Raw genomic sequence first — 21,463 nt, forward strand, 5'->3', positions numbered from 1 at the left:
TATTTGGCCTTGCAATTACAATCTCTCTCTCTCCCTCTCTCTCTCTCTCTCTCTCTCACACACACACATAACGCAAAATCGATAAGCCAAGGTGTTGAAGAGCTTACACAAGGACACATCATTAATAACATAAATCAAGCTAAAACTATATTTGTGGTACAAATGAGAATAGGAGCACAGCATCCTTATTATAACCAGGCAATGACAAGGGTCATGCCTTAAACAGGTTTTAATGCAATGACAATGTTGAATCCCCCATACAAACTAGTGCATCTCATTTTCACCTATGGCTATGGAGTCATACCCTACATGAAAAAGTAATTTTTGAAATTTAACTCCTAAACCTTACAAAACTCTAGAGGCAAATCAAAACTACACGAACTTCCCAATTGACACTAATAAAGGTTAGCTTTACCATTTAGCCCTCCTATCTGCAAATGCAGCTCAATCAATTCAACCAACTCAAAGCCGAGTCTGTGGAGCTATACTCTGAAGCTTCACTCCTATTAAACAGGTTGTGGATGTGTTGCTAATTTTCTAATGAAAGGCTTGCAAACAAATTTTTGGACATCCTTCCTTTTCCGTCTTCCTTTGCCAACACCTTGTAAACTTGCAATATTTGTCACAATGATTTTGTGGCAAAATTGTCTTCAAATGTTTCAATGAGCCTGGTTGGAGATTTTCCTCCCAAGTAGTCAACAGGATCAGCAACAAAATGTGGAGGTATCCAGTCTCTTTCCTTGCAAATTTCACTCGTCCATGATCTGTAACAGCAAGTTCATTGTTTTGGTTTTGGCTAATACTAATAATGGACAATCCCTTAGATAAGGAAACTCAACCATAAAGTCGAGTAGATATGCGAACTACGTGCATGTTGCCACATTATACCCCATATACCCCTTCTAAGATGCTATGCTACCCTGCAATTGCAAAGGCCATGCCTGAAAGATCTCTTCAATTAGGCAACCAAACCATCAAGTCAAAGAAAAATAATGGAGCTACAGGTTTAGTCGTTCAATCACCCAGCTGCTTTTAAGAGAACATGCTGATCACGAGGCTCCCAAAGCATTGGGTGGACTTCTGCCCTTTCCCCAAAGAACGGTAGAAGCCAAGGGCTTTGACGCAACAGAAGGGAAAAGATGGGGCAACAAACTTTGTGCGGAGAAAAAAAAAGTCTGGAGGAAACGTGTTGCAAAAAGGCAGCTTCAAGGTCCACAATCAGAATAGATTCCCTAGTAACAAGTGTCATGTGCATGCACAAACTCCCTTTACACTCAGCTTGGACATCACCTACAAATTGGACAAGAAATTACCAAACAAGTTGGCTAACCCCGTAATCCGCCCAGAACATCATTTCTTCCTGCATGATACTACAGATACCCACCACCATATTGAAAGAATGGAGATCTTAAAGTCCCCACTCTACATCCACATTACAGCAGCTCTCTTACTGAAGCACTAAGTCCCACTGCAATTGCATTAATTGTCCTTCCTTGCACCTCTAGAGAAAGGTAAGGACCATGTTGCTGCTTTCTAAGTAACAGAGTGAATTAGAAGTCATATTCCAGAGCAAGAAACATTACCAAACTATTTCATCTGAACACAACGATTCGTCCCTTGCCAAACGACCAGTCATTTAAAAAAGTGCACAAGATCATGCAAAATGCCTTACATATCTAGAGCGAATGTCCTAGATCCCTGTTTAGGGGCCTTAGTACCACACAGATCGCATCCAAACAGAAAACAGATGCCTACTCAAACAAGGGCAATCCACACTCAATAATTACAAATGGAGCAATTATAAATCCTCAAAATATGTATTTTCTTTAAGAAAAATGCCCACTACCTGTGAAGTCTTGCATCAGGACATTAAAAACTCAGGACCTAAGATTCTCCCAAGACAGCCTCATTGAAGCCTCCTCCACACCTTTCGTACCACAAAAAATAACCAAACGTGCTCACTTACAGTAAGAATTATGATATATCAGCACAAAAACCATCCTCAAAAATTGAAAAAAAAAGAACAGGAAAACCATTTCTCCAGTAATTGAACAGCAGAACCTAAAGAAAACCTCATGACATTAGTCACAAGGACTAATATTGTAATTATAACCAAACAAAAACACAATGAAGGTAAAGATCACGCACCTTAGAACATTAACTTTTCAAGTTAGCTATAAGGAAAGAAACACTAGCAGCATACAGAATATTGATATCTAGTCCTAGTTTCTCGTCTCAAGATTCAGACTGCTTCCGTCTTACCTTCCCAAATATAATAAGTATGTCAAGTTACAAGTAGCTCTATAAAAGTACCTCGGCACTAAAATCTGGCTGAAGTATCCACACAATATCCAAGAGTGCCGTTGTTGGTGGTCAACTCGGGGCTAATTGTTGCTAGGAGAACAGAAGCTCAATAACTGAAGTCAGTCTAGTAGTTCGAGCATGTTGATGTCAACCAGCAGTTAGCATAATAGAATCTGTACTATTGCTGGTTGACATAAGCATCCCAACGAAGAATGACCTTCAAATATAGATCAACATCCAGATTTTCAATCCTGAGTACAAGGCACATGAGTACAAGGCACACTTGGTCCTGACACACTATCACTGTCTAAGGTACGTGCAGTCCTTAGAACCTCATTCAAGCATAACCATTGTAAAAAAGCATTTTCCTTGGATAAATCAAAAGTAGCTGGTAAAGAAAGTCAGTAAAAACAAGTAGGAGGTTACAAGGAGCAGATATGGCTATTGACGAGATGTTCCAACAGAATATCAAACAAGTTAACAGAATATGAGCTTCGGCTACAATGTAGGATTGCATTCAATTATCTTAAATGTGTGCAATATATGTGTTTGTGTTTAAGTTAAAGGGGGTTCTACATATCCAAAACCCAAGGTACCTGAGCACATGACGAAGCACAAAGGATATGATCTCAGACAGATTTCTGCAAGGAATAACCAGAGAACGAGACTTCTCCCAGTAAGGGAAAGAGAAATGGGTACCCTTATCATCCTCTTCTTCACAGGAGGCGCCCAAAATAACTGTGGGGGTCATTAGACTGCAAGATATTATCTGTGGAGCATCTCACCTTGTCCTTTCAACCCAAATGGAGAGGGGGGGGGGGGGGATAAAAGGGAAATGTAAGGCAAACCTGAATACCAAACAGCAACCAGCTCCTTTGATGAGGCTGTCCAGTACCCACAATAAACTCTCCTCGTATTCCAAAGGGACACTTAAAAAGGAGATTGCCTGATTGAATCATTGATATAGCAACACTTTAAGAGCAAATTCAATTACTACAATGGTCTAATATCAGTGCAACCCATAATACTTAAGCAAAACAAGCCATCATAACATCCAGAGTATATCAAATAGACCCATAGATGTCATCAAACCAAATCCCCAGTGGGATGATATCAAAACAGACTTGAACTAGCATCAGATGAAATTGACAATAAAAGGCCAATTGCCGGGATAAGGGGTAATATAAAGCAAGAAATTGGCACGTTTGATTGCGCGTCCCCTACAGCTAAAAAGCGATGAACCAAGACCCACTGTATGTCCCGTCACTAGAAGCATTTCTCCATTTGAAAAATCAGTCCCATAATACGTTACTATGTAAATCGATATGGTACTGCAACGATTCCCAGCGTTAACCTGTTCCATCTTAGAACGAGCGTACAAGCATTCGTCTGCTCCGTAACTTAAGCGCACGAAACAACGTAACCATCCATGTCACTTGAGATCGAAAACTCGCTTGCTGCATAAAAATGGTCAAACGTTATCTGAAGCTTTGTTTGCAGCCCTACTGCAGAAGCCAAATTTTGATAACAACATTATGGACAGCCTAATCTTGCTTCCAGGTGAGGAAACCTTGGAACAGGAACTGAGAAGTAGAGCTGGCCTTAGGAAGATTTTTAGCATTTTAATTTTCAGTCAGATTGCTCTGAAAATTGTCCAGGCGGAGATGTGTAAGCACCAGCTTTGTGTTAGCATATTTTAAGTCAGAATAGCCAGCAAGTTTTTAACAAATTGTCAAAAACCAAGCCTGCACGATCATAACAGGAGGATAATATGCGAGCATTGAACTAGACGCTTTAAAAAACAGAAAGAGAAACTCCTGGGTGCACTTTAAATCGAAAATAAGCCTAACCGACCTCACCTGCGCTCGCATACATTCCGAATCAGCGTCGAATAGCACGATTACGAAAAAAATCATCACGGTCGCGGCCCCCACGGAAATCGTCGCGAGGTGCACCACGGGGGCCAGGAAATCGAGCGAATTGCAATCTTAGTGAATCTGAATCGCGATTTGTTTCATCGAATTTATACCCTGAAAAACCGATTAATTTACGCGCAGGTTCAGCGAAATGGCAAACTCTGCCAAAGGGCACGACAAATGACTGGATTGTGAATGTGTAGCAACATAAAATCCCTCTTGAGAGATCTGCTTTAGCCACATATCCATTTAGTCCTAGGAAGGCAACAATGTGGCACTTATTAGTAGGCATATAGCCTGGAATCCGTTTCAAGAGTCACTAATCCTGAAAGTTTTCAGGCATGACTGAATTGCATGTGAGTTTCTACTACATTTGTATCCCTTCAACAATATGACTTTAGAAATGCCATGCTGGACTGCCCAAGTTGTATATGTCACTCAATCATCAGAAAACAAACATACAAAATTTGACCTACAAAATCTAAAGAAGAAAGTCATTCACAATGCAAAATGGCAAACCAGTACAAAAACAAGATTTATAGAATACAACTGAGTTAATTCCATCCATAGATTCTGACTTAAGCAATCAAAAAACATGCAGGTTAAATCATAACACTGGTTCCAAGAACGGCTTATGGATTCATAAGTAAGAAGTAACCTATTCCCAACAGAAACGTAAAATATGGAGGGAGAAGGAATATAATATTCTCGTAATGAATATACTAAATGAAGGGAGAAGGCATATTTTACCACATCTTGAAATGGGATAGGTCACTGTCCAGGTAGAGACGTGTACAGACCAGCAGAGAGATTCCATTTCAAGACGTAAAATATGCAGGGAGAAGAAAATATAATATCCATGTAATCTCAACAGCTTGAAAGACTGCATTTGGTAACAATAAAAAGATCCCTGAAGTCGACACCACAATATCTCCTGGTTGATTATGAGAAGGAGATTCCCTCCCAAGTTTAGTCAGCTCTTAACAAATCTAGTGAATCTTACACGATTATTTAATTACAGCTTCATCTTGCTCCAAGAAACATAGGTAAATGCTCGTGTATTTCCAAGATCCATAACATAAATAAAACATGCATGAATTTTATTTCAGGACAGTTCAAACATAACCCTTCAAACAGATTCAATCGTAGGTTGCATACGGGCATGCCCCACCTAAAACTTAACAAATTAAAACAGGGAAGACATACTCACTTTCTATTACCCCTCCAAAAGGTGACGGCATGAAGAACCAAGGCTTACGATTGTAACAGTCTCTTTCATGAACAAGTATTAAGCCAAACATGCCCATCGAGCACACCTATTTTTACTAAGGGTAAGAGGGGTTCTCAGATCTAATGCCTTGGGACTTTCAAGAACCCTGGCAAAAGTATGACCCAGGAGTGATTTAATCAATTTTGCACCCAGACAATATTTGCTTTAAATAACAGCCTAAAGGAAATACAATAAAGAGCAACAATTTGCATACATTTAAATCATGTTCCCTAGGAGTAGTGCAAAAAGAAAGGACCAATTTTCCAAAGACTTCAAATACCAGCTCTCTAACACGGACTGCAATACAAATAGTTTGACTTCCAACGTAGCCCTAGTAATCTCTTATCCCAACTCTCTAACACGGACTGCAATACAAATAGTTTGACTTCCAACTAGCCCTAGTAATCTCTTTATACCCTTAAATGCATGCATACATGCCGATTTGTATGGGCGAGAACAGCCTATCACTACAAACTAAGGAGCATAATGACCGGAGCTTCATGTACTACTAACTAGTCTTAACTCTACACTCTCATTTTCCACACTGCACATGCTAGTAAACAGAGAGCCTTGTGGGAAAGATTCGGCAGTGGATTTCTTACAGGATGTTTTGGATGCATCCATGTTTAACGGGATTAAGTTATCAAAAGAATGATGAGCCCCCAGGTTGGGTAGTCTTTTGCCACTGCGGAGGCTGATTACAACTAGCAATATCCTTTTGCAGGTAGAAACCAAATTCATAACTATGTCATTTCCACAATTAAAATTGTTTCTCTTGAAACATAACTCATGAGAAAGCTCATCTATCTTCTCTTATCTCATGTTACGAACTTAATGGGCTAACCATGTTACGAACTTAATGCCTAACCCCGTGTCAAGAAACGTCATTACGACTTGACACCCCTAGGAAAACAACCAAAGTGACAATTTCCAAAACAATGTAGAAACCTTCCTCCTCTTGCTTATAAGACTGGAATAAACTGCGCACTTAATCAAGCCAATTTTGCAACATGTCAAAGTCGTACACAAGCCTGTAATCTTCCAACTTCCAAGCTTGATGGCATACTAGGATTGCCAATATATGGACACCATAGTTCTATACAGGAAGGAATTAGAATTACACACATGATTCAAACCTCCTAAAATTGCTCGCTCCTACGTTCACTTGGGTTGCAAACCAATGAAGCGAATTTCTCGGAAAGGATAATTAGAATGCCAATGAGGTGAAAAAGAAGTTCATAGGATAACGGACTTTTATCCTATTGTCATCTCAAATAGTGGTATCACAAGTTCCTAAATGAATTGTTTATATACAAAATGAGTATACCTTGTGGATTGACGATTGCTATTGTGTAAAGCTAATCAATTTACTCATGTTCGCTTGAAGTTGAGTAGCCGAAATTGTTTATACAAAATTTAATTACAGTTTATAGCAACATTTTGAACGAGCCTACCTAGACAAACTATCTAGGTGGTATGGGACACAAAGGCATGTGGTCTCAAAGGGTACATGTTTCATAAGCATGCATTAAATACATCACTCATGAAAATCAGTATGATATATATGTTCGCCAGTTAGGGCCCCTACCTTGAAGTCTCCCAACTACTTCCTCTCCTATGAAGAAATATATGATCTCATACTATCTGGAGCCATGTCCCATGGTGGGTCTCTTGAGACTAGAATTGGGTGGCCTCCTAACGAAGAGTGAATAGGCAGTGATACGTCCCTCACATCTCATAGTACTTGGGGCATTGTATCACGACATGCTCCTCGAGGTGGAGTGTGTCACACAGAATACAAAGCCAGATCACTACTTTAACATCATCCTCAAACCTTGCAACTAGTCAATCCAAAAATCGATCAATCACTGGATGGACAGACGAACGTTCATGCGTGTGTATGTAAAAGTTTCAAACATGGGTGATTTTGAAGCTTTCAATGTAAAGTTTGTGTCTGCTTACGCCAGGGCTTGAAAAGAGATAGCCCTCTAATTAGGCCTTAAAGGAATTTCTTTTCCCTAAAAATTCTTTAAAAATGCCATTAATAATTCTAGCCCATATTTGACACTCAGTTGCCCAAAAACATGAAAAATAATAGGGATGCTTTGCAAAATCCTCACTGATGTTCATGTGGTGGTGCCTAGCATAAGCACAATACGAATACTAGTTGCCAAAAAGGGATGCTTTAGCCAAAAGTCACTAGGCCATAATCTACTCTCCGGGAGTCTAGAGTATGGGAGTTCTCACAGAAAGCTCTTTGATCCTGCTTACTAGACAATTGTCACTAATGCTGCATGCATACAATCTGCAGCATCTATCACAGCTCATGACTGTACTTACAACCAAATTCATCACCTCTAGGTTTTATAATTGTCAAACGATACCACATCCAGAAATACCTATTTAAGAGTAAAGTTTTCAGCATGCAATACTAAATCACAAACGTCTGCCACAATTTTAAACTATCTGGCATTTGATCTTTATAAATAACGAAGATGTATGGCTAACTGATTTCCAACGATCTTTTGCATAAAATAAGAACTTCCCTTTACCCTGAAAGACTGAACTTACCATGAATTATTTCATGCGTCGGAGTAGTCTCAAGTTTCTACAAAATATTAAACTCATGAAAAACAGGATAACTTTCATCATGCCAGACACAATTCACCCTTCAGCATGCTTCATACATACCTTGTAAAGCCTCGAAGGCAGTGGCGGCACACCTTGGATCCGTGAAGTCTACAAAACACAACACAAGCTGCTCTCCTCCAGGCTATACACAAGGCAAGGACAAAATAAGAAATCCATATGAAACAAGAGCTATTATTGACTTTTTAAGAGCACGCCAAAATCCATACAAGTGAACCAGAATGCTTTCAACCAACCAGAAAAAGCATGAAACCAATCATCACCATACTAAAGTTGAAAAAAGACAGGTTCTTGGTTCCAGCAAGTATCCCAAAAAAAGGGGCTCAGAATCCCATGTCTGAAATGCATATTCTTAGAAATATTGCCTCCAGTAAGTCCATCATGCCATCCCTTACCTATATATTTGTCGTTCTTTTCTACCCATCCTTTTCTCTTCGGTCCTCCTTCCTTCAACCCACTTCACCCTCTTTCTTTCTGCTCTTTCCTTCAGTTTAGGCCCCTTCTTGCTGCCCCTGCTGTTCCACTCATCCACCTCTTCCATAGATCCCCTTTTCCAGCCTGTTTCCAAACAGTCCCCCTCATTCTCCAAGCATCCCCCTCTTCCAGGCTGTTTCCATGCAGCTACCTCTTCCAGCCCTCATCGTTTTGCAGCCCACTCTGTGTGGCTGCATTTCAACTCTTTTGGGGGAAGGTCTCCCTCTCCCTCTTGTCACAAGCACAAGGAATAGGTGACGAGACTGAGTAAGAGGAAGGGGGGAGTGGACAGCCCTGTTGCACTAAGCATGAAAGAGACTTGTGCAGTCTTGTCAGATCATCCATTAACTGTTATATCTTCTCCACAACTTGTCCAAACTAGCAAACTGTCACCAACATACTTTAACATCTTTAAAAGTTCTACACACTGGAGATGCATATGTGTCTATCACAATAAGCATATCACCCAATATTTCAAAGTTACCATCAAGATATTGTAAATGAATATTGAAGGCCATCACTCTTACAATCACCACAACAGACTTATGCTTCAACCCCGATTTGCTCAAAATGAAAAATATTGGAAGGTTGATTAGATATATCGGGCAACGCGTGCGTGCGTAAGTATGTATGTATACAATTTAGTTATTTATTTGTTATTGCTACATGAGCATATGTCTTTGGCCTCCAATGCAAATTGATGTAGCTGCCTTCTCTTAGCCTCAACGTCCTTGGCTTTGGAACGAGGAAGTTTGCATCTCCCCGGTTCAAGCATTCACTCTAGAGGTTTCTGACTCGAGAGAGCTCATTGTCAGATGACCAGTATGGATGGGGATTATGTCTTCGTGAGTCCAAAATTAGGATCTTCACCTTTGGTGCAGCTTATAGTGTTTACAAGATAGGTACACTTGGATGATTGGAGGAGACTACGATAATTTTCACTAACGATAAGCTCAATGGGCCTTCCTTTCCGCAATGCCTCGTTTGATAAAGGGGCACACTGGAGCTGCTATCTGCTTCATTCAAGGTCGAAACCCATGGCAAGAGGCAGCGTACAACCATGACAAACACCTTACGAGGTTGGATACTTTTTATATCTGCAGTGGGGCCTTGCATAGGGGCAAATACATAGCTATCCTTAGCAGGCATAATGATGTCAAATCACTCTATTGTCTTGCATGACATCACTCTATTGTCTTACACTTGGAGTACCCATGCCAAGGACTCTCCAAGAAGGGGGTGAGAAATTCGGATGCAATGTATCAAGAGGAGGTCATCCGCAATGTATCAAAAGGAGATCGGCCATAGCACAAGATATGGACTATGGAGGTTCTACCCCTTGAAATGATATGATCACCTCATCCAACCTATGTGTGAGTAAAGTCGGCTTCTTATGATGTATCAATTGTGGACTTGGGTGGATAATAGATGCCATCTAGAAGAGCAGTGCGAAGTTCCAAGGTCAAACAAACAAACCCTCTACGAATGAGTGTAAGCTATTTGCCGAGACCTCGTCTTTGTAGAGAGGCTTATAGAGCAAGATCGAGGTTAGCAGACAAACATGAATGTGCAAGACACAGCCTGCAAAAGACATAGGTTTCAAGAATACTCCTTTCATTCCCTTCATGACATGATGACATGATAATTTTTCCAATCCAAGGGCCCCATTTAGTAGGCACATAGCCTCGAAGATTGAGGAACAATTTGCGGTCGATTCACTGGATCATAGGAGATCTTGGAGATGAACCTGTTCTTTACCATCAAATATTCCAGTCCAAGGGCCCCCATTTAGTAGGCACATAGCCTCAAAGATTGAGGAACAATTTGCGGTCGATTCACTTGGATCATAGGAGATCTTGGACCCGTTCTTTACCATCAGATATTCCACGTAGAGGAGAAGACTCCTCAGGTCGTGGCTACCATGCTTGCAAGGACCAATAGGAGCACATAGTTTGGGGATGTCAAGTCCTCACTCTCACCACTATCAACAATCTTCTCATGCCATGCACATTGGGTGACGGCTTGCAGTTGGCCTTCTCACTATAGATATTCCACAAAGCCCATTCACTATCCCATAAAGGAGGTCTCAGCTCTAAAAATCCAATCAAAAACCTAATAGACCGATCCTCATCCCTATAATCGCAAAAATAAAACAGTAGTCATTATTCAGAGGTCCAGAGCCCCTTGCTGGCTGTAGATACTACTAGAATCAGCCCTGAAATCTGGACCGAGTCAGTCCTGATTGGCCACCTTATTGACCTGGATCTATCCACCCTTAAAGGGCCTTTAGACTCTTTTGTGGGGGGGGCGACTTGATCTGGCTGACCCACCTTTTATTATGACCCCAGACTGGAGCTGCCACCTGGCCGACCAGACCTGGTCAAAGAGAGTATAAACCCCCCATTTCCTTGCACCCTTCTTTGGGCCACAAACTGCCGGTACTAACTTGGCCTAATATTGCCCCTTCATTACATCGGGGCCCTTGCATCAGGCCCATGGACTGCACCTGTGTGCATTTCATGGCAGTCCCATTGGCCATGATTAGGGCTGTAAATAATCCGAAAGGCATCTTCATCTCACTGTCCACATGACATCATTTTCGTATCTCTTTCCCCCAAGACTTTGTCCTCCTCATATGGGGGTTCACAGGTCGAGAATTGACCCATCTATGCCAACACCCCCGCTCAATTACCTGTCGTGGGCCAAAAAGACACTGCATCAGCTTGCATGTAGAATCTGTCAAGAACAAATTGAAGGTGTCCTCCAACAATGGTCCATACCCCCACAGAAAATTGGCCAAAAAAGGGAAGACATGCTGAACACTTGGAAGTAGGCATCCCATGATTGACCAGCTCATTATGATTATATGCAAAGATGGAACTACTCATTATGAAAAAATGCAGCATCATTGTTGCAATCTTTCTTGAATTTCATTCATACAAACAACAGCCTTCTTTTTCTGAGTTCCTGATATGGATCATTGTTTTGAGAACAGGGGATCTACTGTCTAAGCACTATCAGTTGCAGCCCACAAACCACTAAGAGGAGTGTGGTTACCCACAGGAAACCCCCCAGAAAAAAAACAAAGAAGTGTCGATACTTCTGATCAATTCTGAAAATAAAATCAACATGTGACACGAAATAACATATTCCATTATGATGGGTCTATTGTGAAAAAACAAGCCAGGCATGAAGTATACTCTTCACTGTGAAGAAGACATACATCAGCATAGTTCAATCTGACCAAAAGAAGTACAGGGGATATGCACATAGAAGCAAGTGTGCATAGGCACATCTTGGTGGGTAGCACCTAAGTTTCAAGGGATTTGGCAATTTGTTCAGAACCTGCTCACTATGCTTCAATGAAAAATGCACTTCAAAGCATCACACAGAGACAGACCTCTTAGCAAATAAAAATGCCCTTTTGATATGCATATATTCACATTCACTCACACCTTATTGGAGTACATTCAAATAAAACAAGTGGAGAGGATCAACTTACACGCTTCGCATCTTTGCGTACAAGACGAACTTCCTTGAACCCAACAAAAGGACGAAATACATCTACATGAAGAGTTAAGAGAGTGGACATACGCATGATTGCATGTAAACAAATATTTTGGCAGTACAAACAGGAATTGACCATGGATTCATGGCATAGCTTGCCTGAACAAGAACATCCACACTTTCTAGACATTTTAAAACACCATCAAATTGCTAATAAAAAAGGATACGAGCTGCTTCTCTGCGAGTGCAGTCTGCTGGGAGCCCTTCAACGAACAAAGTGGCTGAGGCATCTTGTGGAAGAAGACCAGGAGCTGCAGTTCGAGCAACTTGGTTATCTTGCCTTGGAATATAATCAGGTCTTCCACCATTCATGCCCATATTCATTGGCTTCACCATGCCAGCATCCATCCCCATCATCCGACCACCTTGTCCCATCATGCTAGGATCCTCAAAACCAGAAACACCCATGTTGGCAACCCCTATAGTTCCAGGTGCAGTCATACCCAGGACTGGGCCCCCAGCTAGTCCAGGTATTTCTGTGCCAGTCATACCTCCTGGAGCATAGGCCATCTGCCAAGAAAGCATCATTGGTGCAAAGTCAGTGATCAACATACACCCTTCTATGCTAGAATGCTCAACAAACAAAAGAAATTGTTAGTAAATTGGGAGGAAATGCTTGCTCCTTAGATGACCTGCCTGCCAATATGCAAAAGTTTGATGCATTGGACCGACTGGCAGTCGTGCAATAAAAGGCCATATAAGTTGAGAAGATGTACTCAATCAAAAACTCTAGAGAGATGGACTTAGGAAAGATCACAAAATTTGCCCCTATAGATTACACACTAACACAAGCATGATCCACGTGTTCTGTTTGAAATAAAACATGCACGACCTTGCAAGCAAAGAAGAGAGTGTCTCCAATATCAACCACACGTACCCCATTTCTATTCATGTCAGTTCCCGTCCCAAGAGGTTCGGGCTCTCTCCATTGAAGGCGCCCATCTCGCTCATCATAGCGTGGCTCTTCACGAGGAATGTAAGTAGCTCCAGGCGGCGGTACATCCTCTGCATAATCGACAGCATGGGCAAAACAATCTCAATGAGAACAACGAACGACACACAACGCAGGTGAACAAAAAACCTGGAAACAGGAACTGATAAACAATTGAGAAATAAGGAACAATAACGCCAACGCCAGGGTGAAAGCCTCGCACATGGAGAGCACATATTGCCAAAAGTTAACAGAAATCATGTGCATCGGGGAGCACACACTTTATAGGTTGAAGATTCAAAAGCGATAGAGTGGCAGACTGAGATGCGAAGAAAGAGCTTATGTTGAAAAGGCATCATCATCAGTGAGCATCATTAGAGGTCCCTTAAAATATTACACAGCAACCGTTTCAAAATCACGTGTCATTTTCACCGCCAAAGCCGCTCCACAAAACATGTGCTCACTGAGTGTGAAGACTAACTCTTGCGAATTGTTCGGATCCAGCATTTAGTAGCCACGTCTCTTCAGGAAAAGGCGACACCTTTCAAGAAACTCCTTCCATCAAATGTGGGTGTGGGGAAAACACAAAAACGAAAATCACCACTACCTTTGAAAACAGGAAGCAGAAAATTCGCAAGAAACCTCGACCCGACAGATCCAAGACATATAACAACCAGGGCGAACGTTGTGTTGAAACTCAGAACAGGACAGGGCCTGGAAGGAAAGTAGGGAGGACAAATGAAAAGAGGAACTCACCGTATTCAGTGCGAGCACGCTTGATAGGGACAGGACCAGGAGCAGCCCGCTCCGGAAAGCGCCAGTAATCAGCCATTTACCTGAGAGAAACTTGGATGAGAGCTGCGAACAGAAACAACATGCAATCAAAAGGAGTGTGAGAGACAGAAACAGAAATCGAGGAGGAAATCGAGGGAAGCAGAAAGATTACGAGAGAGAAGAAGGCTTACGCGATGAAGCTGGAGCTTGGTGCTGGCTATGGCGGAACCCTAAAATCTCTGGCTTTCTGCTCTGCGTCGTCCCTTGCTCTCACATAATCGTTGCCTCTCTGTTTCTTTGCATCTTCTCCAACCCAACCACGGTTAGCTTCATCCACTCTATGATGCTTTTGTCAAGTGTGCAATCTTGGCCTCGTTGTTAATACACGTGTGTGTGTGTGGGTTCGACTCCCACCCTGGACCCCTCGCCTACTACTGTCCCTTGTGTGCCCACACATATGGACCGCCTGTGTAGGTGAGTGAAGAGTGCTGTCAGCAGGGCTGGCAGGTGGGGGGTGGGCAGACGGGGTGGGTGGTAGAGGGGGACGGGAGGGGGTCGATGTGCAATGATGACAAAGCATAAAATAAACCTTTTACATTGACAGCCCAACATAAAGAATCATCGGGCAAGATTCACACATGACCAGACATTGCTCCTGAAAATGGTGTTCTAGCATTGATGATTTCACACATGACCAGACATTGTAAGAGCTTCTTACCCGTTTGATCACAATGTAAGAGCTTCTTACCATTTGATCACATTGTAAGAGCTTCTTTTAAAACTAATCACACATAAACACGAATGTTTTTTAGTTGTTTTATTTGGAGTGAAATCAGTAAGGGGCCAAGTGGTCAACTAAACAAGCTCAATTTCGTGCCAAAATGTAGAGAGAGAGAAAGATAGCTCAAGTCGATGCACAAGTTGAATAAACTCAAAAGGATTGCCTGTGGAAACACAAAACACGATTTGAACAGCACACGAAAATAGCAAAAAACCCTACAAAAAAGAATCCCACGATGCTCCAAATTCCACTTTCAAAGGCGGGGTAAAAGGAGGTGAGGGAAGAAGGAGGCGGGCCAGAAGGCAGAGGAGAAGAGAGAGAGAGAGAGAGAGAGAGAGAGAGAGAGAGAGAGAGAGAGCCAAAGCTATTTGTAAAGCATTCAAAAATTTCCCTTCGTAGTTATCATTTTCTAAATTTACCTTCTTATTATTGTTTTCGTTCTAAGTCATTATTTTTTGCCTACCCCCAAAGTTGTAGGGCTTAGTAATCGTTTGGGCTTGAAAGAGAAAATCCATTTTTTCATGGTATCCCGGAAAACTATCTTTGGGCATCAATAAATGGGGCAACAACCTATTTGGGGCACCTTCGTTAGCCAAAGCTATTTGTAAAGCATTGGAAAATTTCCCTTCGTAGTGATCATTTTCCAAATTTACCTTCTTATTATTGTTTTCGTTCTAAGTCACTATTTTTTGCCTACCCCAAAGGGATAGGGCTTAGTAATCATTTGGGCTTGAAAGAGAAAATTCATTTTTTCATGGTATCCACTCTGGAAAACTATCTTTGGGCATCAATAAATGGGGCAACAACCTATTTGGGGCACCCTCTCTCTCTCTCTCTCTCTCTCTCTCTCTCTCTCTCTCTCTCTCTCTCTCACACACACACACACACAATCATGCATGAATTCATCAGCACACACACATAAAGACACACATAAATGAAGAGATGTCACAGACACACATAAATGGAGTGATGTGAATATTAGAACAAAATATCAAAAAAATGTGGAGGAAGATATGCAACAATAAAAGAACTCTACAAAGTGTGTATCATGGGAAGTGAAGAATCAGACTTCACCTTGTGATGATTCATTTGCCTACTTCATGAAGGAGGCACATGTCACATGTTCCTTAAATGAAGAATTTTTGTGATCATCACAAATAATATAAAGCTCTCAAACACAGTTTTAAAACATTAAATATGGGCCATGGCATCTTAGCACTCATTGCTTCACTATTGCAATTTCTTGCACTCATCATGATCTCTTGTGATGCACACACGCCATAAATAGGAAAGCAATTGTGTTTCGACGGAATGGTGGTGTTCAAAATGCCCTACTCGTTGTTCAAACTGAAAGCTCCATCAATATAGTCATATCTTTTTTGCCATCCAGATTCACTTTGTGGAACACTCTATGTACTAAATTGTTATTGAGGCTCTATTTACAACACTAGTATGTCACACTTGTGAATACTGCCATTATATTTTGTGAACTAATGGCAGAGTTTTTTGAGGAATGTGGAATGAAATACTCATGATTCATTCCCATGGAAGAAGCTAATTATGGCTTCATGGTATGTAAATGCTATCAATCATAATAATCTAAATTCTATTAGTATTATTTAGTGTAAGAGATTTGGTCGCCTCAACTACAAAAGCCTCAGTTTCATGAAGCACATCAATAAGCCTACTATTGAGTATATTATCCTAAACTACAAAGCCTTGGTTTCATGAAGTAATGCTACCTCACTATCCAAATGAGGCCTACATACTAGAAAATAGCATAGGATTAGAGTTTCTCTATTTGATTCTAGTACAACATATGTTGTCAATTGACTTATATAATTATTTGGAGGAATGCCCAAAATTAATCCCTTGTTACTTTTATTGATGTGACTAAGACATGGATATAATTTATGAAAAGAAAGCATTAGACTTTGATCACTTTTAGCCTTTCAAAGCTCTAGTTAAGAAAGTGGCTAAAAAATGAATTAAGATCTTGAGAATGGTGTAAGTGTAATCTCGTCAACTCTCTTACTTATATAGCCATCATGGGACAAAGAAGCAGTTTCCATGCTACGAAGATAATGGAAATCATCTTGCCAACCTTCTTCCAATCAATAAAGAGGAACTAGCAGAGAGATCAAATTGACATGATATTGGATATTTTATAGATAGAATGAAGATAATCACCCTATAATATAAGTGTACAATCTTCTTATATACATTAAATATATTGTTTTAAATATTTTATGCTCACTTTTTAAACTTGAAAAGTTTTCCTACATGGAGAATACAATTTTTGTGCTTATCTACTAGCTCTTTAAGTAGAGAGGAGATTTCAATTCATTACTAGTAATAAGTACAGAGGAGATTTTGGACACCTTACTTAGTACTTGATAAACAACTCATTTCATATTTAGATAATTACAATTACTACATAGGGAAAGTTGCATTCTTGCTAATTTGCTAGATAGTTATCTCATTTGCTATAGGCTTTATCAACTTCATTCTCCATATAAAACTGAAGGCCAACCAGTGACCGCCAACCAGTGACCGAGTTTTGGCATGTTGCCAGGGTGTTCAAAAGGGAACCGAGTGAAGTGGTAGGTGAAGAAGCAATGCAAGACGATGAGTAACAGGCCTACAGGGACCGAGCCCTAAGGGGTTTGGGCTGGAGAATCTCTGACTACCAAAGGAGCAGGATGGCGAGGCCTTTCCTAGTTAGAGAACTGGAAGAAGCCCTCGAGGAACTAGCAGACGACAAGTCACGAGGCCCAAGCTGTCTCACGGAGGAGTTTTACTGGGGCCTACTGGGGCACAATCAATGCAGCTATGGCTAGAGGAACACTAACAGATGATGTCAACGTCGGCCTTATGAAACTATTCCCCAAGTGCCAGAATCGCCTGAAAGTCGGTGGCTGGAGACCTATAACCATGTTGAACACATCTTACAAAATTATCGCAAAAGCCTTAGCCATCAAGATTAGGGATTTTTGCCCATAGGTGGTGGATAGTGAGAAAAATGGCTTTGTACGCGGTCGTGACATATTTGAAAACATTCTTAATGTGGTGTCAACCATGGACTATGCTAGGGAGACGGGCCAGAAAATTATAGTGTTCAGAATCAACATGGACAAGGCATATGATAGAGTCCGGTGGGACTTTATCCTGGAAGTGTTAGCCAGGCTCAGCTTCACCCAAGACTACATTAGGATGGTGGGTTCCTTATTTAGTAACGTTAGTGCAGTGCTATGACTTAGTGGAGGTGCGGTAGGCAGATTTGAGTTGAGAAGATAGGTTTGCCAAAGCTGCTCGTTGGCATCGCTCCTCTTTGCCTTGTGCACAGTCCCTTTACTCCACATGCTCAAAACTGAGCAAGGTGCTGGTAACCTGAGAGGGGTGTCCCTCCATTTGGGAGGCAACTTTGCAGCCAGATGTTCGCGGATGATATGGTCTCCATCACAGAAGAAGACTCGGACAGCGTAAAGTGCTTGCTAGGGACAATGGAAGTGTTCTGCCAAACTTTAGGGTCGAAGTGCAGCAGCTGGCTGAAGACATTTGTCCTTAGAACTTGTACTACCGGATTGGATCAAGGACCTGGGAGTGAGCATCGTCCCCAGGGGTCAGGTAGTAAGGTATCTGGGTGCCCCTTTAGGGCTAGATGTCTCACATAGGCAAAAATTCGATTGGTTCATGGAGAAACTCAAAGCGAATCTCAAGATTTGGCATGGAATTTGCTCAAGTTAGAATGCTCGTTTCCTCGTGGTGCAACACATCTTGTCTGCGTCTATCATTTACCTGGCCTCGATCTGGAACTTCAACAAGTCCCAATAATTCAAGGTGGAAAGGCTCTTCAAGGGTCTTTCTCTGGGCAGAAGACGTGGTAGAAGGAGAATGCACACCATCCCCTAGGAGGAGATGAAGATCCCCAAATCTCTCGGAGGCTTGGGTGAACGTTTCGCTCTTGGGAAAGTGGAGGCAAAATGCCTTGGACAAAAATCATGTGGCTCTTCATAGAAAACGCGAGAAGCATAGGCACGGGGTCATGGCCGGGGTTGAAGTGGAAAAACAGGCTGATTTTCATATCCCAATCAAGATTTTCAGTTCGGATTTGGTTGTAGGTTTAGTGACAGCATGGAAGCAATGCAGCGAAAAACTGACGTGGAGAGGAAGGAGAGGCCTAAGGGGTGACGCTAGCCTTTCGGAGTCTATCTGGTGGAGTAAAGCTCGTGGAAGGGAAGGAGAACCATTTAGCCTTCAGGACCCGAGGCGAGCAAGGAGCCTTTTCAAGAAGGGTTATAGGACTTGGAAGGGGATCTGGGATCCCCACGGCACAGACTGTTGCATCGACCAAATTCAGGCACATTTCACACTAATAGATGGAGAAGAGAACTATTGTTTGACGGTGAAAGATAGAATTCCCGACATCTCACCCTCCAACATGATCACGGCAGCGGATAGGATAGCTCCCTGCGCTCTTCATAATGCTGGAACTGTAGCATTTGGATGCTAGACTGGCTTTGCAAAAGACACGTCCTTGTGAAGTTTTGTGAGGTTGCAGACTACCATAATGATGCCGTGACACGGATTTCGAAGGTTCTTTCAGCCAACAGGAAGACCATCCAAGTCTCTGGACCAATCAGAGCACCTGGGCATTGCAATGCTAGGCTAGCAAAGCTTCAAATGGGGTTGCTAGGCTAGCATTGCAGAGCTAAAAGAAAGCCAGCTCTGGCAGCCCAACAGTCATGGGGTTGTGCAATCTGCCTACTAGTAGGGCTGTTCCAGCCCTACTAGCCTGTGCGGGGAGCTGCTCTAACTAGCTAGTGGCAGCTCGGAAAGACTCAACTACAAAAGGTCTCCGTCAGGACAATATATAAGCATCTTTCGAACAGCGTATCTTGATTTGGGGAGCTCAATAGGAAGTGGAACATCAAGCAAGGTTTGGCGTGGTGGAGAACCTGCTTCCTCAAATTTTGGAAGGGCTGTGCAATAGGTAAGGGTAGGTTTCTCTTGTGGAAAATTATGAACATGTGGCTACCAGTCAGGGGCACACTAGCGAAGCATACACAAGTAAACCCAGCTTGGCCTCTGTGTGGGAAATTCATCGAGTTTGTCTGCCATGTGTTTAGGAGCTATGATGTAGTTTGGGCCAATGCGAAGAGAGCAACTCGTGAGTCTAGGATGATGGCGCGATTCTCCATCGGCTCGTGCTAGAGATCGGCCTTGCTCAAAGACCCTCAAAAAATGCCTTCCATGCTAGCCACAGTGTGGCCATACATCAAAGCAACGACTGTGATTGCTATCTAGGAGGGTGCAATAGATTAGTGTTCCAACACTCAATTTCACCGAAGATGAGAGTTTCGTCGCTATCAATGTTAGTGGGGATGGCAATTTACATGAAGGACTTCATCCTACTGGTAGCCGTAATTAGTAGGGCCTTGTTGGAGGTGAGAACCAACTTAGAGGTGGGGTAGATCTTTGTGCTGCATGTAGCAAAGGCGGTAGGTACATAACTGCTAAAGGCCAATTTTTGTATGAAGGTCTCATTCTTTCCCAAGGTTGACCACCCTGTTAATGAAAAAATTTATATAAAAAAAAAACAAAAAACCCAAAAAAAAAGGGGGGAATAGAGAAAAGTATGCATCTCATTGAGTATGCAAAGCTTATATTGCATCTTATTGAGTAGGCATAACTTCATTTCATTAGCACACATCTATCCTATCACCATTTCGCATCCTCTTGAGCTAATGCAAATTGAAAGTTCCATTAAAGGCGTCAAATTCATATATTTCTTTCCATCCAATTTCACCCCATCGAACACTCTATGTACTAAATTGTTACTAAGGCTCTATTTACTACATGTCGAGTATGGCACTTGTGTTAATAGCACTATTATGTTTTATGAACTATCAATGGCAGAGTTTTTGAAAAATGTGGAATGAAATACTTGTGATTCATTCCCATGGAAAAATATTTTATGGATTAATGGTATGCAAATGCTATAAATCATAATAATCCAAATTTTATTAGTATTCTTTAGCATAGGAGATTTGGTCACCTAACTATGAAACCCTGAAGGATGATACTATAGTCTACCAATGACTATATTATCCTCAACTATAGAAGCCTTTGCCTCATGAAGTAGGATAATATCTCACTACCCCAAAGGCTTCTGAAGCCTATGTATAGAAAAAGACCATAGGAATAGATTTTCTCTATTTGATTCAAGAACCACATATGTTAAGCTCTACTTGTAACAACTTATCTTGTATAAGTGACAAATCTAACAGGATAAGCATAGCTAAAACGCTCTCAAGAGAAGATCTACACAAAATTGCAAAATCATGTCCTAGAGGAAGAAGCATGGGTCTAGTGGGAGAATACTGGTCACTATGGACCGATGAAAAAATGATGAAAACTCTTTAATTGGGATTCCATTTTAGAGAGAGAAAGACTACCAATAGGAGATTATAGCTACATCACAAGATAGTTCTAGCTCTTTTTGACATATAAAAAGGCCTCCAAATTCAGTTTCATTTGTTCCATACTAATGCAATACATCAAAATCATAAGAACTTAGACAAAGAAAATAGTTATAGAGAGAGAGCACGGGCTCATGTATAAATACCCCATGATGTAAAGCACTCCACAACTTTTGGGTAGGATGTTCATTCAACTCTTGTGTTCTTATGCACTCTCATTCTTAGCATCCATGCTCCCTCAACACTATTAAAGTGTGATGGCATGCATGCTCCCTCAACACTATCAATGTATGATGCCATGCATGGTCCTCAACT

General features: G+C 41.5%; 1 protein-coding gene across 2 annotated transcripts; it reads right to left on the reverse strand.

Annotated features, from left to right (window-relative positions):
- Positions 1-249: 249 nt before the first annotated feature.
- LOC147896237 (RNA-binding protein 1-like) lies at positions 250-14,227 on the reverse strand. Of its 2 annotated transcripts, none has more exons than XM_087383109.1 (8): positions 14,077-14,227; positions 13,868-13,969; positions 13,058-13,185; positions 12,348-12,690; positions 12,116-12,177; positions 8,182-8,263; positions 4,164-4,334; positions 250-3,761 (listed from the first exon to the last, which is right to left on the reverse strand). In XM_087383109.1, exons 2-7 carry the CDS (start codon positions 13,941-13,943, stop codon positions 4,186-4,188), a joined length of 840 nt encoding a protein of 279 aa, XP_087239235.1. In that variant the 5' UTR covers positions 13,944-13,969; positions 14,077-14,227; the 3' UTR covers positions 250-3,761; positions 4,164-4,185. The 2 variants fall into 2 exon arrangements, with proteins under 2 accessions (XP_087239235.1, XP_087239236.1); XM_087383110.1 differs by having other exon boundaries at positions 13,868-13,947; positions 14,077-14,213.
- Between the last annotated feature and the right edge of the window lie 7,236 nt (positions 14,228-21,463).

The sequence above is a fragment of the Dipteris shenzhenensis genome, chromosome 12, assembly GCF_047967505.1.
Source record: "Dipteris shenzhenensis isolate YYH24624 ecotype China chromosome 12, Dip_SZ_1.0, whole genome shotgun sequence".
NCBI classification, from domain to species: domain Eukaryota; kingdom Viridiplantae; phylum Streptophyta; class Polypodiopsida; order Gleicheniales; family Dipteridaceae; genus Dipteris; species Dipteris shenzhenensis.